General features: G+C 44.0%; 1 protein-coding gene across 1 annotated transcript in view; it reads left to right on the forward strand.

Moving 5' to 3' along the window:
• TECTA (tectorin alpha) overlaps positions 1-17,883 on the forward strand; it is an 82,685-nt gene that overhangs the window by 58,414 nt on the left and 6,388 nt on the right. The window contains exons 13-19 of the mRNA XM_055548399.1: positions 2,500-2,883; positions 5,356-5,642; positions 7,946-8,241; positions 11,365-11,475; positions 12,673-12,875; positions 14,035-14,198; positions 15,119-15,367. Of these exons, the coding sequence (XP_055404374.1) occupies positions 2,500-2,883; positions 5,356-5,642; positions 7,946-8,241; positions 11,365-11,475; positions 12,673-12,875; positions 14,035-14,198; positions 15,119-15,367 (1,694 nt within the window). The remainder of the gene's footprint in view (positions 1-2,499; positions 2,884-5,355; positions 5,643-7,945; positions 8,242-11,364; positions 11,476-12,672; positions 12,876-14,034; positions 14,199-15,118; positions 15,368-17,883) is intronic.

A 17,883-nucleotide genomic window follows, 5' to 3' on the forward strand; every position in this document is an offset into this window, starting at 1 on the left:
ATATGGTCATTGTGTAATCTATGCAGGTGCCTTAGTACCTGGCACCTAGCAGTTCAATAATTGGTAGCTGCTTATTGTTTTGTTAATTCTCTTAAGAGGCATTTTATAAATTAAAAAAATCCAGGCGTGTTAATGAAATGATGCATATAAAAGCCCTTGGAGCTCTTAGAAAAAGCACAATACAGCTCTCAGCAGCTATTAGCACTCTCAACATTAGTATCCACTTTTCATCAGAAAGTCAGTGGGTTTTGACAACAGCTTATATCTGGGAAGTAGCAAATTCCCAGAACAAATAATGCATACCTACTTGCCACAGTTCACGCAAGCTTGGAGGCTTGTTTATACGACAGATTTCTTTGGAAATAAAAAGAGAACACATCTAGCCATTAGCATGTAGGGTAATTACCCGGCTGTCCTTATCAGGTCTAATTACGGTTGAGCAGGCAGCACTGGGCCAGTCTCTTTACTGGGATGCTACTTTCATGATCAAGTTCTCCTGTAGGATGAGTTATGGACCCTTGATCATATCCACATACATCAGGTTATTTTTCTCTCCCCACCCATGCAATGTCTGACTTCTTATCTGAGAGAGGCCAGACCATCCACTCAATTATTCTGCAAATCTGATAAGAGAAAGGAAGCCAATTTGTGAAGCTGCTGGCACCCAGAATATTTCACGGGTCTGGAAAGAGGTTCCGGGAACTACTTATACTCCATTTTAGGGGTGAAAGAATCAGGAATGGTTTTCTTGAGAAAACTCTTCCTGGAAGATCTCACCCTCTTCCTACTTACCCTTGGATCTAAGTCAGATCTCTATTTGATATCCAGGATTTTGATAAGTCTATCGTTAATGCAGAAAATTGTGACCAGACAGTAGAACAGGCCCTTCTTGTGCAATTAAAACATCTCTGGAAAGCACTGTTTTAGAAAATTGAATTAATGCCTTGAGTGCCCTCATCTCTATGAAGTAAACCACTCATTGGGACCACACTCCACTTGAACAGTCATGACCAATTTCAAACAGTTCCCTGGAATTCTTAGTCTAGAACAGGTATGAGATCAAGAGCACAGACTCTCCAAGTACAGCTGTGTCTACAGGTTGTAGAAAGAGTGAAAAATAATAGCTGCCACCAATTGCTGATACACTTCGTTGCAGGTATTTAATATAAATTTTTATAATTCCCCACTATCTGAAAGAGGATGAGTGGTTCTTCTCTGGTAATAACAGCAGCTATTATTTATTGAGTACCTACTCTCAGCCGGGAAATGTGCATCACACGTCTTATTGAATTTAATCTTCACAACTGCCTTGCAAGACATTATTACTAACTTCAATTTAGAGAAAGCAAACCAACACTCTGGGAGGCTGGCAGAGCCTCTCAGGGTGGCATGAGTAGGGTGGCAGAGCTGGGATCGAAACCCAGGTGGTCTGATCCCAAAGTTTTCCCTTCATGGACCCTAACTGTTATCTAGATTTCTCGCTTCAGGATATAGAAATAGAGGTATCTGCAACAAAAGTAAATTAGATTATTTACAAGGAAAGAAGTTTGGAACAGTGAGTCCTGTGAAATGTTGAAACTGTCAGCTACAAATTGGCACTTGCCATTGGCACTTGCCATCTACCTCTACAGGGATTAAAACATGTGCTACGTCAGCTGCTTATTTTTCAACATTCCCTGAAAAGAGTTCAGGGTGAAGAGCAGAAATCAGGCATTCTGTGCTCTGGGAAAAACCAGGGATAGGTCTTCAAATAGGTATTTTTAGAGCCGATTTTATGCACGCAATTCTTGTAGCTCCTTATATCTAGAAAAGCACTAAAATCCTTCATGGTCATGACTGCTCCTCATGACTAGCAGAAACCTTCTGCAAAAAATAAGTGCTTGATTGCATATATTCTCCCTTCATCAAAATCACATACATACCCTCCCGCTTGCCTCTTTGGAGCAGTATCTCAGAGCTATCTGAAATGCTGTCTCCTGAGCTATAGCCCTTATTTTGCCCCCAATAAAACTTAACTTGCAACTCTCACATTGTGCATTTTTTAAGGTGACAAAAATGGTTCAGCATAGGAATTAGTTCTCTCTTTCTTTAGCCTAGTTAAAATTGAAGGGTGGGGTTTATCATTATTGAGTGAATTTAAATTTGTTCCTTCAAGTAGAGCTGATACTTGTTAGATGAATTCCCTACCAAGTATTTTCCACTTTGCCTAGTTCCTTGACCTGCTTCTCTAGTTGGTTGACTGTGATTAGCTCTACAACCCACTGTGAAGATCCCCAAATTCTTGATTGAAATCACTAGAGACCAGGTAGCATATTGTTTGGCATCTGAGTTACCCGGAAGGCAGGTACTGTTTGACTTGAACCAGCCTCCCTTGTGGCAAATTCCAGCCCTGTTACTGATAGGCCAACCCAGCCCGGAAATGGTCCAGGTGGACTGGGCTTTGGGGTCCCCAACCTTGACCACCACCAGAGTTTCATGCAAAGGGCGCCTCTCTTCCAGCCCAAGCAGCTGTTCTGGAACAGCGACTGCACGCGGCGGTGCCGCTGTTTCCGGCGCAACCTAATCCAGTGCGACCCGCGCCAGTGCAAGTCGGACGAGGAGTGCGCGCTGCGCAACGGGGTGCGCGGCTGCTTCAGTACCAAGACCTCCTACTGCCTGGCGGCCGGCGGCGGCGTCTTCCGCACCTTCGACGGCGCCTTCCTCCGCTTCCCAGCCAACTGCGCCTTCGTGCTCTCCACTATCTGCCAGAAGCTCCCCGACATCTCCTTCCAGCTCATCATCAACTTCGACAAGTGGTCGGCCCCCAATCTCACCATCATTTCGCCCGTCTATTTCTACATTAACGAAGAGCAGATTCTCATCAACGACCGGAACACAGTCAAGGTGACGAGCCTGCCCTTGATTCTTAAGAAATGTGCCCTGGAAGGAGGGCCTATCTAGAGGGCTATTTACTGTGGTTTTCCCGGATAATGAGTTTAACTGGCTATTTCATACATACCATACACAGATCGGAGAAGGCAATGGCACCCCACTCCAGTACTCTTGCCTGGAAAATCCCATGGACAGAGGAGTCGGACACGACTGAAGTGACTTAGCATAGCATAGCATAGCATAGCATACACAGATAACCAGATTTTAGAGAATTGAAAGTGTAAAGATTCTACAGGCATAAGCAAGGGCCCCATTTAGTCTTTCGCTTACTAGTGGTAAAGAATCCACCTGCCAGTGCAGAAGACATAAGAGATGTGGGTTCAATTCCAGGGTAGGGAAGATCCCTAGAGGAAAGCAAGGCAACCCACTCCAGTATTCTTGCCTGGAGAATCCCATTGATAGAGGAGACTGGCGGGCCACAGTCCATAGGGTCACAAAGAGTTGGACACAACTGACATGACTTAGCACATACGATTCCAAAGGCCTTGCAGGATATGCACAGTATCTCAAGGACATAAGGTCAGCATGTATGCTAATAAAACTTCAGGTGAGGGACTTCCCTGGTGGTCCAGTTGTTGGGACTTCGCCTTCTGATGCAGGGGGTGTAGGTTCAATCCCTGGCCAGTGGTTAAGATCCCACATGCCACACAGCCAAAAAACCAAAACATAAAATGGGAGCAATAATGTAAAGAATTCAATAAAGGCTTTAAAAATGGTCTGCATCAAAAAAAAAAAAAAATCTAAAAAAAAAAAACCAAACTTCAGGTATTGGTAGATAAGTCAGCTTTTACTCTGAATTAATTTCCAAAAAGATTCTCATTTGTTTATAAGAGCTTGAAATTATTCTTGGCTCTGCCACCTGAAAGAAGACCGACTCTTTCATCTCTGCCATCCTTTCTAGAAAATGAAAGACAGCAAGTCTTTGCCTGTAAACACAGCTACCTAAATAAAAACGGGTGGGAGGGATCGTCCCTCACTATGAGAGCGCCCCCTAATGACACGCCGAGGGAAGGAGCACAGACGAGAGAGATGGTGGATTTCTCTTAGGGTTGGCTCTTCTCTAAGAGAGTTGCCGGGTTTCCTGTGAATCTTACAACGGCATATAAGTAAATGTGAATCTCCAACCCCCACCCCCCCAATAAACTAATGCACCACTCCGACCTGTATTCCTCCCATCCTTCCATCTGAGAAGATAACCTGCTCTGAAGTGGTGGTGACTGCCAGTCACCCAGTCACTCAGCTAAACCAGTCGGCTGCAGGCGGACTAGAACCATGGAGTCAGCCCTGCCTCCCCCCACCCCGTGTTGCAAATCCCAGCTAGGGAGGGCCAAGGAGAGAGCCAGCACGGGCATATTAATGTTTTTGGAATTGAGTGGTACTGTATCTGCTTTCCACCACTGGCTCAGATAATCATGCACCGGGAGTATCTCTATTTAAGGAGTCATCGAATAGCTTAGTATCCAGCATTAGGCAAAAGACTGGTAGGGTTTTGCAAGCTTAAAAGGAAGAGTCTGGATTTTAATACTGGTTTTTAACTTCAATGAAAGTTAATCTGCTACTGTTTTTGACACTCTAATTCCTTTTGCAAATTGGCCCACATGGACATGACTGTGTGGGCCCAGAATATATCAGCAAGAAAGCAAAAAGGGATCACCTGAGATCAAAACTGACATTGTGCTGAATAAAATACTCCCAGCCACCAAAATAGTAAAGAATCATATTTTTTTAAGGCTTCTGCTATGTTTTTTTAAGCAACAAAAGTTACTGATAACCTAGAGGGGGGAAAAGAACAATTTCTTTTGTAAGTACAGAAAAGGCATGTTATGTTCTGTCTTAAGGGCTAAGAAAAGAAACTGTTATAAAGCAAGAAAATGACAAATGGAGAAAATACTCTGCCTATAGGGCCTCTGGGAGGGCATCTCCTGTTCGAATGTTATAAATAAGAAAACAATAAACATAGCAATGATCCCCAGATTCATTTTAACCATGTTAGACTCTCCTTAACGCAGGATTGGGATTTTTTTTTCAGTAATTGGTTTATGCTGGAGAAAGTTTTATACAAAAATCTAGCCACTTGTTGTGCATTATACCTTTGCAGCATTTTTATTTTAATCTCTCTGCCACCATAGTTTGCTTCTTTGGGAGGTACTGTGGACAGTAAGATGAGCAAGCCCTCAGATTCCTGGGCAGGCATCAGCAAAATACGAAATTCAGTCAAATCTCCTTGCTGCCTATTCTTGTAAATAAAGCTTTAGTGGAACACAGCCTTGCTCATTTAGTTACTTTTGTCTGTGGCTGCTTTTTTTGCCACGAGGATAGATCATATGGGCTACAAAGCCTAAAATGTTTACTCAGGACTTTTACAGTAAATATTTGCCAATTTCTGCTTTGAGGGTCATTTACTTCTTCTTTCTCCTTTAACAGGTGAATGGCACACAAGTGAATGTTCCATTCATAACCGGCCTGGCAACAAAAATCTACAGCAGTGAGGGGTTCCTGGTGATTGACACCAGCCCCGACATCCAAATCTACTACAACGGCTACAACGTCATAAAAATCAGCATCAGCGAGAGGCTGCAGAACAAAGTGTGTGGCCTTTGCGGCAACTTCAATGGGGACTTAACTGATGATTACGTGACCTTGCGGGGGAAGCCGGTGGTGAGCAGCGTGGTCCTGGCCCAGAGCTGGAAAACCAATGGCATGCAGAAGAGGTGAGAGTCTCCAGTCACTAGACTCAGTGGTCCCAGTCCTCCCGTGTCTATGACAGATGTTGATGAGGGAGGTACTTCATATAGCAACTCCCTTCCTCGCCTACAAAGAGCTAAGCTCAAGATCTTTGGAGTTTTCATCATACAAACAGGCACAGTAATTTCTTGAACAGCAGAGGAAGTAACTAGGCTTAGATGATAAGTCTGAATTTTGGTGTTATCCGGCCCTTGGCCAAACAGAAGAGTGTTCCTAGGATTAGAACTCTAAAGCCTTGACCATCTGCCCAACTGGTCAAGTTTAACTTTAACTGTGACTGGGCATCCTTGCTGAGGGTGGGATTAAGAGTTAACCCAGGAGAAGAGGGTTATTCCTTGCTCCCTAGTGCTGAGACTTCGTGTCTGTGCATGCTAAGTCACTTCAGTCATACAGCCTGCCAGGCTCCTCTGTCCATGGAATTCTCCAGGCAGGAATACTGGTGTGGGTTGCCATGCCCTCCTCCAGGATTGTCCCAGGATTGAGTCTGCGTCTCTTATGTCTCCTGCATTGGCAGGTGGGTACTTTACCACAAGAGCCATCTGTACCTCTTACCAGAGGCTTGGTTGTGTAGGCAGAAGTTGGTGGGAGTCTAGAAAGTCCAAGAAAGTAGAAGTCATTGAGGTTATTATCAGGCCCCTCTCTGGCCAACTGAGATAGAAGGAACTAGGCAAGTAATTTCAAAGGTGTTTAACTTAAGAGTCCTTCCAGACTGCCAAATCATGTTAATTCCTCTGAGGTTCTAGAGCTACACTTCTCTTTCTTGGCATTTCTTTGCTTGTACAATGATTCTGTCCCCTTGAGCTTTAATGTGCCAAACGTCAGCTGAATTCCCAGATGTGGGAATGAAGCTCTCAACCCTCTTTGACTTTTCTGCAGGTGTAAACTGAAAAATGTGCCATAAATTAGACCGTCCTGTGAATTGTGGGACCCAGAGCTGGAAAGAACCTTGGGCACAGTCTGGTCCAGTCTCTTCCTTTTCTAGGTGCAACGGAGGTTAGAGTGGAATGATTTAGATGAGGGGGCACAGTAAGTGGCAAAGCCCAGATTAGATTTCAGAATTCCTAATGTGATGCTTTCTCTAAAATGTCACTTCTGGGACCCACAGTTAGAAAAATGACTCCTTTGCACATTAAACTATTCTGGGGCTTCCAAAGATGAGCAAGATTCAGCTCCTCCTTAGGAATCATCATTCTGTTTGAGTTTCCTTTCCCTTCTTATTTCCTTTTTTTCTTCTCTTATAAATGGTTGCAGCCTGACACCAATTTTCTTGTGAAGATTTTCCTTATGGTCTCTGGTAGCTAACTGGAAATGGTTTAGAAGCTTCTGGATGTCCTTTCAAATCTTTTACTTTACCAACAGTTATTACTTTTATTTTTTATTAATAATAATGTAATTATCATTATTGTTATTGGTTATTATATCCATATCTGTTGATAGTTATTGTATCAATCATATCAGTCAGTTATATCAAAGGTTGTTGTTGTGTAGTCACTAAACAACAGAGTTGATCGTGTCCAACTCTTTGTGACCCCATAGACTGTAGCCCTCCAGGCTCCTCTGTCCATGGGATTTTCCAGGAGGCAAGGACACTGGAGTGGGTTGCCATTTCCTTCCCTAGGGGATCTTCCCAACCCCGGGGTTGAAGCTGCATATCTTGCATTGGCAGGTGGGTTTTTTTTTTTTTTTTTTTTTACCACTGAGCCACCAGGGAAGCCCACATCAAAGGTTGCTGCTGCTGCTGCTAAGTCGCTTCAGTCGTGTCTGACTCTGTGCGACCCCATAGACGGCAACCCACCAGGCTCCGCCGTCCCTGGGATTCTCCAGGCAAGAACACTGGAGTGGGCTGCCATTTCCTTCTCCAATGCATGAAAGTGAAAAGTGAAAAGTGAAAGTGAAGTTGCTCAGTCGTGCCCGACTCTTAGTGACCCCATGGACTGCAGCCCACCAGGCTCCTCCATCCATGGGATTTTCCAGGCAAGAGTACTGGAGTGGGGTGCCATTGCCTTCTCGGACATCAAAGGTTAATGGTTATTATATCAATATCTACCCTTGTCTGACACACTGGCTACTATCATTTTATTTTACCCTCGCTCATCCCAGTGCTGTAACAGTAGAAACTACCTTGACTTTTGAACCCTAGCCTGGGTTAAGGTTGGGATCAGCACCCACACTGACTTCTGGGTTAGCTGAAGAGGTCACCACTGTGGTCTCCCTCCCCCACCCCCACTGGCCATCTCACACGCCTGGCGTTGCCTCCTGGTCTGACTACGTCTTTCACCCCCAGCTGCAACGAGCTGCAGTTCTCACAGTACGCGGCCATGTGCGACAACGTGCACATCCAGGACATGCAGGGCGACGGCTACTGCCTGAAGCTCACGGACATGAAGGGCTTCTTCCAGCCCTGCTACGGGCTGCTCGACCCCCTCCCCTTCTACGAGTCCTGCTACCTGGACGGCTGCTACAACCACAAGAAGTTTCAGCTGTGTGGCTCCCTGGCCGCCTACGGGGAGTCCTGCCGCTCCTTTGGAATCCTCAGCACCGAGTGGATTGAGAGGGAGAATTGCTGTAAGAGAATGATTTTATTTCTGCAGACTCTTCTCTGAGTTAGAAAGCACAGCTTGGCCAGTGGCGTCACTTTGTCTGGGGCTAGCCACTGGTCTCCATCTCAACCTGTAGATCTGCTTTGGGGGTTGAAGGGTGGAGAGGTGTGGGCTGCAGGAGATTCTGTGAGGGGGCACTTTCAGTGGCGCTTGACTCCCCCCTAGGTCCAGTTATGGAATTCAGAATATCAACAGAGGAAGGTGGGGTTCTCTGGGTTGGAAGAGCACCAGTGTAGTGACTTCTAAGATAGCAGGACAGAGCATGGGACTCCTAATTGATTTCAGTGCCCCAAATTCAGCTCTCCAAAAGCTCCTTTCACATGAGTCAGAGCCCAGATCACAAAGAGAAGGCAGGTGGCAAATGGCAGACTGAGCTGGCTGTATCTTCCTGGTTGCAAGGAAGCCATGATTAGATTTATAAAGGGATTATACGTGTGCTATTGATGAAATAAAAATCTATAGACTCTTGCATTTTTTTTCTGTAGTGAGATAACTACTTTGACGTCCATTATCTATTATTCTCTTTGTTTTCTTGCCATGTTAATCAGATAGATGGAGCAAGTAAGTGTGTGCCTAAATGCGCATAAATTTGTCATATCCGTATATGCGTGTCCATGTACATAAATGGTCACTCTGTCCCATGAATGCAGTGTGACACTGCGTCCGTCAGAACGTGTGCGTGTCCCTCGAGGCACAACAGCAGCCCCGTGTACACACAGGTACCGCCGTGAAAACTGGCCGTGTTTGTTTCAAGACGGAGTGTTCTCATCAGTAAGTCTGCACACCACACCTGACAAGAGTAGGGATACACAATTCAGAACCTGAAAACAATGTCGTTAATTAAAATATGCACTCAGTGATTTCAGAAACTCTTAAGCAAATGCAGTAGTTTCTGTTGGCAATCAATAAAAGTGTTTTGTTTGGTAACTTTAATATTTTACCCTCTTCTGTTAATAAGCAATACTTTAAAGAGCCTAAACTGTCTTGAACTTCAGAAATTGTCTGGAATTTTAAAAAAATATATCAGTTTTTGTTTTTCACCTCAAAACTTAACCTCTGTATTGGGCATGTTGTATTTGCCAAGTAGTAAATGGCCCACTCTGTTTGTAAGTGAGGTTTTTGTCTTCTTGGGGGCTGTAACCTCCACACTTTTTTTCCCCCTTATTCTCCTCGGTGGTTTGCATATTGTGTTAATCAACCAGCACATTCATTGGGTGGCTGCTGTGTGCTTAGCACTGTCTTGGGTGCTGAACGCATTAGGCAATAAATGGGCCTCTAGAAAAAGAAGCTTTTAAGAAATAAGTTTATTTGGTGGAATATTACTTAGCCATTAAAAAGAAGTAATGCCATTTGTAGCAACAAGGGTGGACCTGCTGCTGCCGCTGCTGCTAGTTGCTTCAGTCGTGTCTGACTCTGTGCGACCCTAGAGACGGCAGCCCACCAGGCTCCCCTGTCTCTGGGATTCTCCAGGCAAGAACAGTGGAGCGGGTTGCCATTTCCTTCTCTGACCTAGAGGGTGTCATACTGAGTGAAGTAAGTCAGACAGAGGATAAGAGATATCCTATGGCGTCCCTTACGTGTGGAATCTGAAAAGAAATTATACAAATGAACTTATTTACAAAACAGAAAGAGCTTCACTGTTTAGAGCACAAACTTATGGTTGCAAGGAGGAAGGATGGGAGAAGGGATGGTTAGGGAATTTGGAATGGTCATGTACACACTGCTATATGTAAAATGGGTAAGCAACAAAGGACTACTGTATAGCCCAGGGGACTCTGCTCAGTGTTATGTGGCAGCCTGGGTGGGAGGGGAGTTTGGGGGAGAATGGATACAGGTATATGTATGGCTGGGTCCCTTCACTGTTCACCTGAAACTATCACAACACTGTTAATTGGCTATTCCCCAATACAAAATAAAAAGTTTAAACTGCAAAAATAATAAGTACGTGTATTTAGCTGATGGTGAGGGCTCTATTCTAGTCATCTTCCTTGGAATTAAGACAGACTGATGCGACTCCATTCCTGTCCTCTCACCTGTGGTAATGGTTATTTAGCAGAAGGTCAGGAGAAGCATCTGCAGTTACGGGACAGCTTGAGGGGTTTGTTTTGTTTTGTTTTTAAACTCTTGAAGGTAACTTGGCGCATGCTTGAGTTGAATCATGGCTGTTTCTTTAACACTTACTGTTAGAAACCATGACAACAAGGAAGATTATTACACCTGGATAGGGAAAGAGAGTCTTTAAATAAAGAAATGAGTGTCTAAAAGAAAGTGTTTTCCATTAGTGGTTCTCAAACTGAGACGTTAATGAGCTTGCAGGTGGCCTATGGGCTCATCTGCTACAGAAATATTGTTTGTAATCTGTTGGTGATGACACTCCACATACATTTGTATTTTACTTAGAGTTTTCCCTGTTTTGGCAAAAAAAAAGTGCCATTAATCTCAGTCAATGCTGGCGAGTTGTGTGTAGATTTTGGTTTGCCTACTTTTACAAATTAAGTAGAAGCATGTGGACCATGAATCAAAAAAAAAAAAAAGACTAAGAAGTCCTGGTTTAAGGGACCTCTCTGGGACCTTACTGGCCCTGAAATCTTCATTCTTGACAATTACTTGTTGAGTATCTACTGTGAGGTGGCCAGGTATTGGGAATATAGAGGTAAATGGTTTGCAGTCTACAGCTTATATAAATATAAAGACTTTGATGCACATGATGGTGTACAGAGCAGTAAGTGCAGGAATCTCGGGACGTGCTGGCAGTTCAGCTTGTTCGTATCTTCCATCCTCCTCACTTACCTTCACCTGTGCGTGACTTTGGGTACATTTCAGCTGTGATGCCAAGTTACAGTACTTAGCTGGCAGAGATTGTAAGGGTTGGAAGAGATAATGCCACCAATGCATGAAACACATAGCAAAGACCCAATTATTAGCTATCGTCATTACTTCCTGAAAGGCTGCCCTGTTTGTTAATTTGTATCTGCCATCTGACCATCACCAGGTCCACTGAAGTGGCAAGTTCAGAGTGTGACCACATGCTGCTGGGCATTGGTGTGAAAATCAAGTTGTGTGTGTTTCTGTTTGTTTTCCTTTTTAGCAGGAGTGGTTGAAGATCCTTGTGTGGGGGTGGACTGTCCCAACCGAACCTGTGAACTGGAAAATGGAGGGGAGCTGTGTGGCTGCATTGAACCCCCTCCCTATGGAAACAGTGAGTGACACCTGCCGCCCCCCCCTCCAAGACAGGCCCAGTGGGAGACGCCTGGCAGCCTTGTAGGAGAGCTCCTGGGTGGGAGACCACACGTCCCATACTGTGGGTTAGAAACCCAGATAATGAAGTTTTCATGAGCATTTAAGCAGAACAAGAAAGGAACCCGACCTCTTCAAAGTTGGCTAATGTTCATTTCCTTGTAGCTACATCCCTTTCTTCAATAAATGATAAACGTAAATTTGTACATTCATAGAATCAGTCAGCTCCATCTGAGGCCATGTTCAACACCAGAGAGATCCAAATTGATCTTTTAGACTCACAGGGAGATAGGGTGGTTTGGCGAAAACATGAAACAATCAGGACGAGAGTGCCAGGTGCTTGAAGACGTGTTTAAAGCCAGCTTTATCTTCCCTGAACTTTTCAGCAGGTCTCGAAGAAAACTGAAATGTTGAAGCAAACTGCAAGCCATTAGGACTCCAGGTCCTGTTCTTAACCACAGCCACCTTAAAGTAGCAATGACCTTGTCCCTGGCCCAGAGCACACTGTTTTGTCAGCTTGAAGGGGAGCTGCTTTGCTTCCCAGCTCCATGCCCTTGGTTGAACCAGGGAACTCAGGAGGCATGTGCTACGTTTAGCATCAGCAAATGAATGCCTGGTTGACCAGAAGGCTCCACAGGAGGGGACCACATGAGCTGTTCAAAGGCTTCACCAAAGCAGATAAAAGTGTTTCTCTCTGCTTCTTTAGTGCTCGTTAGCCTGTGTTTGTGTACTCATGGAAAATGTCCACTGGTGCATCCCATGACAGAAAACAAGAGCTCCTAGTGCTGGCCTGGGTACCAACCCAGGGCTGCCCTCACTTGAATCATGTTTTTTAGCCAGGCCACAGCAAGCCAGACATGGTATGGAGCTTACAAGAGTAGCTCCTACCAGAATGGGGCAGGAATCCTGGGTTTAAGAAGAAAAGAGCAAAGATGCTTTGTATAGCATTTTCATCTTTTAAAAAAAGGCTCTGGCATTGCTCAGGTTATTGCTTTGAATGACTTCATATACTCATTGAGACTGATCAGAGCTTTGTTAGGTATGCCAAAGCTTCTGTGTGAAGATCATCAGCCTCTTCTGAAGAGGACAGGGTACCACGCCCACTCCCGCAGCAAGGGCAGCTCCCAGTGACTCGCCTTTCATACCTGTGTCCCCACAGACTCCCACGACATCATTGATGCAGAGGTGACCTGCAAGGCGGCTCAGATGGAAGTGTCCATATCTAAGTGCAAGCTCTTCCAGCTCGGCTTCGAGAGGGAGGGCGTGCGGGTCAATGACAGGCAGTGCACCGGCATTGAGGGCGAGGACTTTATCTCCTTTCAGATCAACAACACCAAAGGGAACTGTGGAAACATCGTGCAGGTGAGCAACAGGGGCCAGAAAGAGCGCCCGGCCTTGGTGGCGACAGCTCTGGACGTTTGCACACTGATCGTCCTTAAGCCAACTTCAGGGGTCTAACTTAGAAACATGCTCCTTGGAAAACAGCAAAAGACACCCATCATTGAGTGCTAAGTGATTGATTGAGCTGAAAGCAAGATAAGTGACATACTTCCTTCCCTGCTTTGCCCTGTCTGCTGTCATCCTTTGCCCTGAATGTTGACACATGTTTTTATCTCTTTCGTGCTTTTATTGTTCTTCCAGGTAGACAGTTGGGTTCAGCTATTTCGAGGGGTAAGGGTGATTCAGACATCATTTAACAGTTGGATGCAGAAATATAGCAAGGTCACAACTTTTTGTCTTGGGCTATCTAATTTCTAGGTTAGCAAAGCATCTCACTTCTCTTCCTCCTGTGCCTTCCTGCCATCTTTCTTTTTTTTTTTAATTTTTTATTGCAAAATATTTGCTTTACAATATTGTGCTGGTTTCTGCCAGTCATCGACATGAATCAGCCACAGGTATACATATGTCCCCTCCTTCTTGAAACTCCCTCCCACCTTCCACTCCCTGCCCCTCCAGGTTGTCATAGAACACTGGGTTGAGCTCCCTGTGTCACACAGCAAATTCCCACTGGGTATCTATTTTACATATGGTAATATATATTTTGTTAACTGTGTACATTAACACTTTTTAATCAGCGAGTGAGAGGAGCAAGATGGTAAAACATGCATGTATCCATTTGGGTACTTGTGGGCATGCCTGGTACAAGATTTGACAGGGGGTGGATTTTGAATTAAGAATTGAAAGATGATATGTATTTTACCTTGGGATGGCAATACTTTATGCTGTGCCCAGCTTGGGTTCCCACAGATAACCCGGGGCTGGTAGTACTTAGAATTCAGTGGTACATGAAATCACCCTTGGTGGGCATTCAAAGTTATCAGATTGAAAGGTGCTGTTGCCATCCATTTAATACTTTTTTTTTTCTTACTAAATGCTGAGACTAGCTCCATCCTGATTTATACTGGCCTCTGGGTTATGTATGGAATGAAGCCATTTCTCTACTTTCAGGCCCATGGATTTAAAATGCAAGCCACATACTCACACCCAGATTTAATGATTTCTGACCTTCCTTTGTCTGCAGTCCAATGGCACTCATATCATGTATAAAAACACTATTTGGATCGAAAGTGCCAATAATACTGGCAACATCATCACCAGGGACAGGACAATCAATGTGGAATTTTCATGTGCTTATGAGCTGGATATCAAGATCTCCTTGGACTCCGTTGTGAAGCCTATGCTAAGGTAGAGAATCTCAGGGGCTGTGCACATCGCTCTGTCTTTTCCTTGACAGTTAAGGTTAGCATAATCAAAATTGCTAGCATCTGTCTCTGAAGCACTAGGAAAGAATAATTCATGTTTTCTGAACTCAGATGTCTTACACCGGTGCTGTTCGATAGAACTTTCTACAGGGATGGAAATGTCCCATATCTGTGCTGTCCAATGCAGTAGCTGTATGTGGGCATTGAGCTCTTGAAATGTGCCAGGGGAGCAGGGCACTGAGGAAGTGAATTTTTAGTTTAATTTTAATGGCCACATGTAGCCTATTAGACTTTACTTCTCTCTGCCTGGCTTTCCCTCTGCATTTTCAGCTTGGAAAATGGTGATTGGATAGACAGCATTGTTTGGGGTTCCCTACTCATGACTGTGAGAACCGGAATATTTGCTGCCATGTCAGTAAACAAAGGATGTCACAGTCATCAGGGAGTGCAGCCCCTGTGCATGGTGAGCTGATGAGACCTGAGGCAACTCAGGAAGGAAAGAACACCTGCCATCTAGCAGCCGCCAGACTGTAGCCACTCCTTAAGTTGAGCCCTGAAAAAAAGAAGCTTAGGATGTGAAAACAGGATACTGGCCCCAGATAGCTGAGGTGCATATCCAAGGAATGATTTCAGTGAGCCCAGACTCTTGCATCTTCCCGTGCATAGAAAAGCACTAAATTCCTTAACTTGGGATATCTGGTTTTCTTTAATTAACAATAATTTTTGGATGTTCAGATTACCCTTTGTTGCAAAACTTCTGTATAACCTGGCCCCTCCCCTCCCATTCTGGGAGCAGTTGGGTCAGGGTCATTTGGAGTCCTACAAATTCCCACCAAATAAAACATAACTCTCGACTTTTAGGCTGTGAATATTTTTTTAAGTCCACAACTTTTTCCCTTATAGTGTCATTAACCTGACGGTTCCAACTCAAGAAGGCAGCTTCACCACCAAGATGGCGCTCTACAAAAACGCCTCCTACAAACATCCTTACCGCCAGGGTGAAGTTGTGCTGACAACTCGAGATGTGCTGTACGTTGGGGTCTTTGTGGTCGGAGCTGACTCCACACATCTCATTCTGACACTGAACAAATGCTACGCCACCCCATCCCGTGACAGCAACGACAAGCTCCGATACTTCATCATTGAAGGCGGGTGGGTAGCCTCTTCCTGAAGGACGGTCTCAGAGCCGTTAGCGTGAGATTTGTCTACATCTTTTTTAGGGAAGAGAAAGGTAACTAACATTTGCTGACTACCTACAGGACCAGCATTTTGCACCCAAGAACTATCTAATCCTTATAACTACGTATGAAGTAAATGTGATAAGCTCCTTTTTAATAGATGAGAAGGCTGAGGCTTAGTGAGAACAAGCAATTCTTGAAGTCACACACAATTTAGTGGTAGATCACCAGTTTTCTGTGGCATTAACTATAAAATGCTCTATTCTCAATGTGATCAAACAGGGCTTTCTGCCCTACCTACTTTGAATTTCAATCTGAGTTGAATGTGGATTATCTACAAATGAAAGGAGGTAATGAGAATTACTAAAGTTGGTGAATAATGGATCTATCAAAATTTAAAAAGAATTGGCATAATAGCCTGTAGGTGAGTTTTTCTACTCACCAATATGTGCCCAGCACCTAGTATATTTCCTGAAAAATAGTGGTTATGCAACAAAATTATTGAATGAATGAATGGGTGAATGAAAAAGAAGAAAAGGCTATGAACCAATCAACAATCATGATAATTATCTTTATTTTTTAAAAACACTTAGTGGTTTTGTCAAGCAACAATAATTTCTTAACAGGTTTATTGCATACATAATTTATGTGCAATAAAATGCATTTGCTCTAAGTGTAAAATTCAACAATTTTTGGTAAATTTACAGAGAAGTGCAACCATCATCATAATCTAATTTTGGAACATTTCCATCACCCCAGTACATGAATTCTTAAAAGCAGATGACTGTATTTATCAAAATTCTTTCTTTTATAAGTGGTATAGACCATTTCAAACAAGTTTATGCAAAAACAAAGTACTTAATGTTTACAAAACCAAATCACATAAGTAGATGTGGCTTCAGGAATAATTGGGTTCGGGGGCCAGTTGCTGTCAACACTCCCTCCCTCCCTCTATCCTTTGTCTCTCTGTTTCTGTCATTGTCTCTGTCTTTCTCATTGTCCTCATTAGACACCAGCATTTTTTCAGCATTGTAACCCCCAGGAATGAGCATTCCTTCTAATCCCAATTCAGGGAATTGGGAAGGAGTATGATAAGCTTTTCTTGGATGGATTCCCTCTCCTTTGTTTGGAGAAGATGCAACATTAAAGTGCCTGGTGTTGGGGAGGACAGTTTTTTTGATCCTCTTAGGGTTCCTGGCTGGGTCTGAAAATTATTTGGACAAAGATTAACAGGAGAAAAGCATACACATTTATTTAATATAAATTTTACATGACACGGGAGTCTTCATAAGGAAATGGAGACTCTAAGAAATCGTTCAAACTGAGTATCGTTTTCCCCATTTGACAAAGAGTGAACAGTTGTGGATATGATAGGTCCATCATGTGTGGTCACTATAGTGAACCGAGGGAAATCTTAGCCAGACTCTTCAGACTCTTCTCAGTGCCCCCTTGACTTTGGAGATAAGAATGCTCCTTTCCTCTGGTATACCTCTCACAGGAGAGTTTTATGGCCTCTTTCAGGGGAGAAGAGTGACCTTCCTGATTCTGTCATTTTTCTCAAACTCCTTCAGTTGAAAATATTCAAGGTGCCAGATTTGGGAATAGTGTTTCTTGAACCCTATCTCAGGCCTGAGTCAGCATCCTTCCCTGGGGTGCTATGGATAGGGTATAATTAGCCTTCAAGTTGGGGAGGGAAGGAATAGTTCCCCCAAAGAAGACTATGCTTCTAGGCAGACAAACAATAAACATCCACTACTTTGCAGATGAACAGGCTCAGAGCCTGAATACAGCTCACCCAAGGCTACCTAACCAGCAAGGGGCAGAGGAAGAAATCTTTCAGATACCAAGGTACATCAACTCCCTACCTGGCCAGGTGTGGCTTATGGCGTGGGTTGCTGAGGTGTCGAATGGGATTTTCAGCAAAGGCCTCATGAAGGCACTATCTTTCTGGGTTGATTTTTAGCCTCCCTGGAGGCAGAGGGAAGGGCTTGAGGATTACATGGTATCTTGCAGATCCAGATGCTCAGGCTAATGTAACAGGTCTCTTTCTCCATGTGTTCCCTTGCTCCCCACCCCATCATGGTCTTTTCTCCCAAAATAAAAGGGCTACGATTTGAGCCACTATACAAACCCTGGTGGGTGGGCTTGGGCTGCCTTTGAAGGACACTGTGGCATTTAGCATTTTTTAAATAGTATTTAATAGAGTTGACCCAGAGAGGGAGAGTAAGTGAGCGCGTTCATAAATCTCAGCTTCCCCCAGGGTCTGGATGAAGGTCTTCAAATTAAACTGTTGTTGGGTGAGAAGTAATTTCATCATGTGAGAGAATTTTAATTCATGAGTCCTTTTGACCTTTCTTGAAGGAATATGGTTATTGTTTTGTGTTTTTTTTTTTTTCCCAGTGAGCTTATGGAAAAACTGATGCTCAGTGCGGAATGACTGAGCAGAATGGTTCTGCATTGGAATTTGGGGGGAGGGGGGTCAGCTGCTTC

The sequence above is a fragment of the Bubalus kerabau genome, chromosome 15, assembly GCF_029407905.1.
Source record: "Bubalus kerabau isolate K-KA32 ecotype Philippines breed swamp buffalo chromosome 15, PCC_UOA_SB_1v2, whole genome shotgun sequence".
NCBI classification, from domain to species: domain Eukaryota; kingdom Metazoa; phylum Chordata; class Mammalia; order Artiodactyla; family Bovidae; genus Bubalus; species Bubalus kerabau.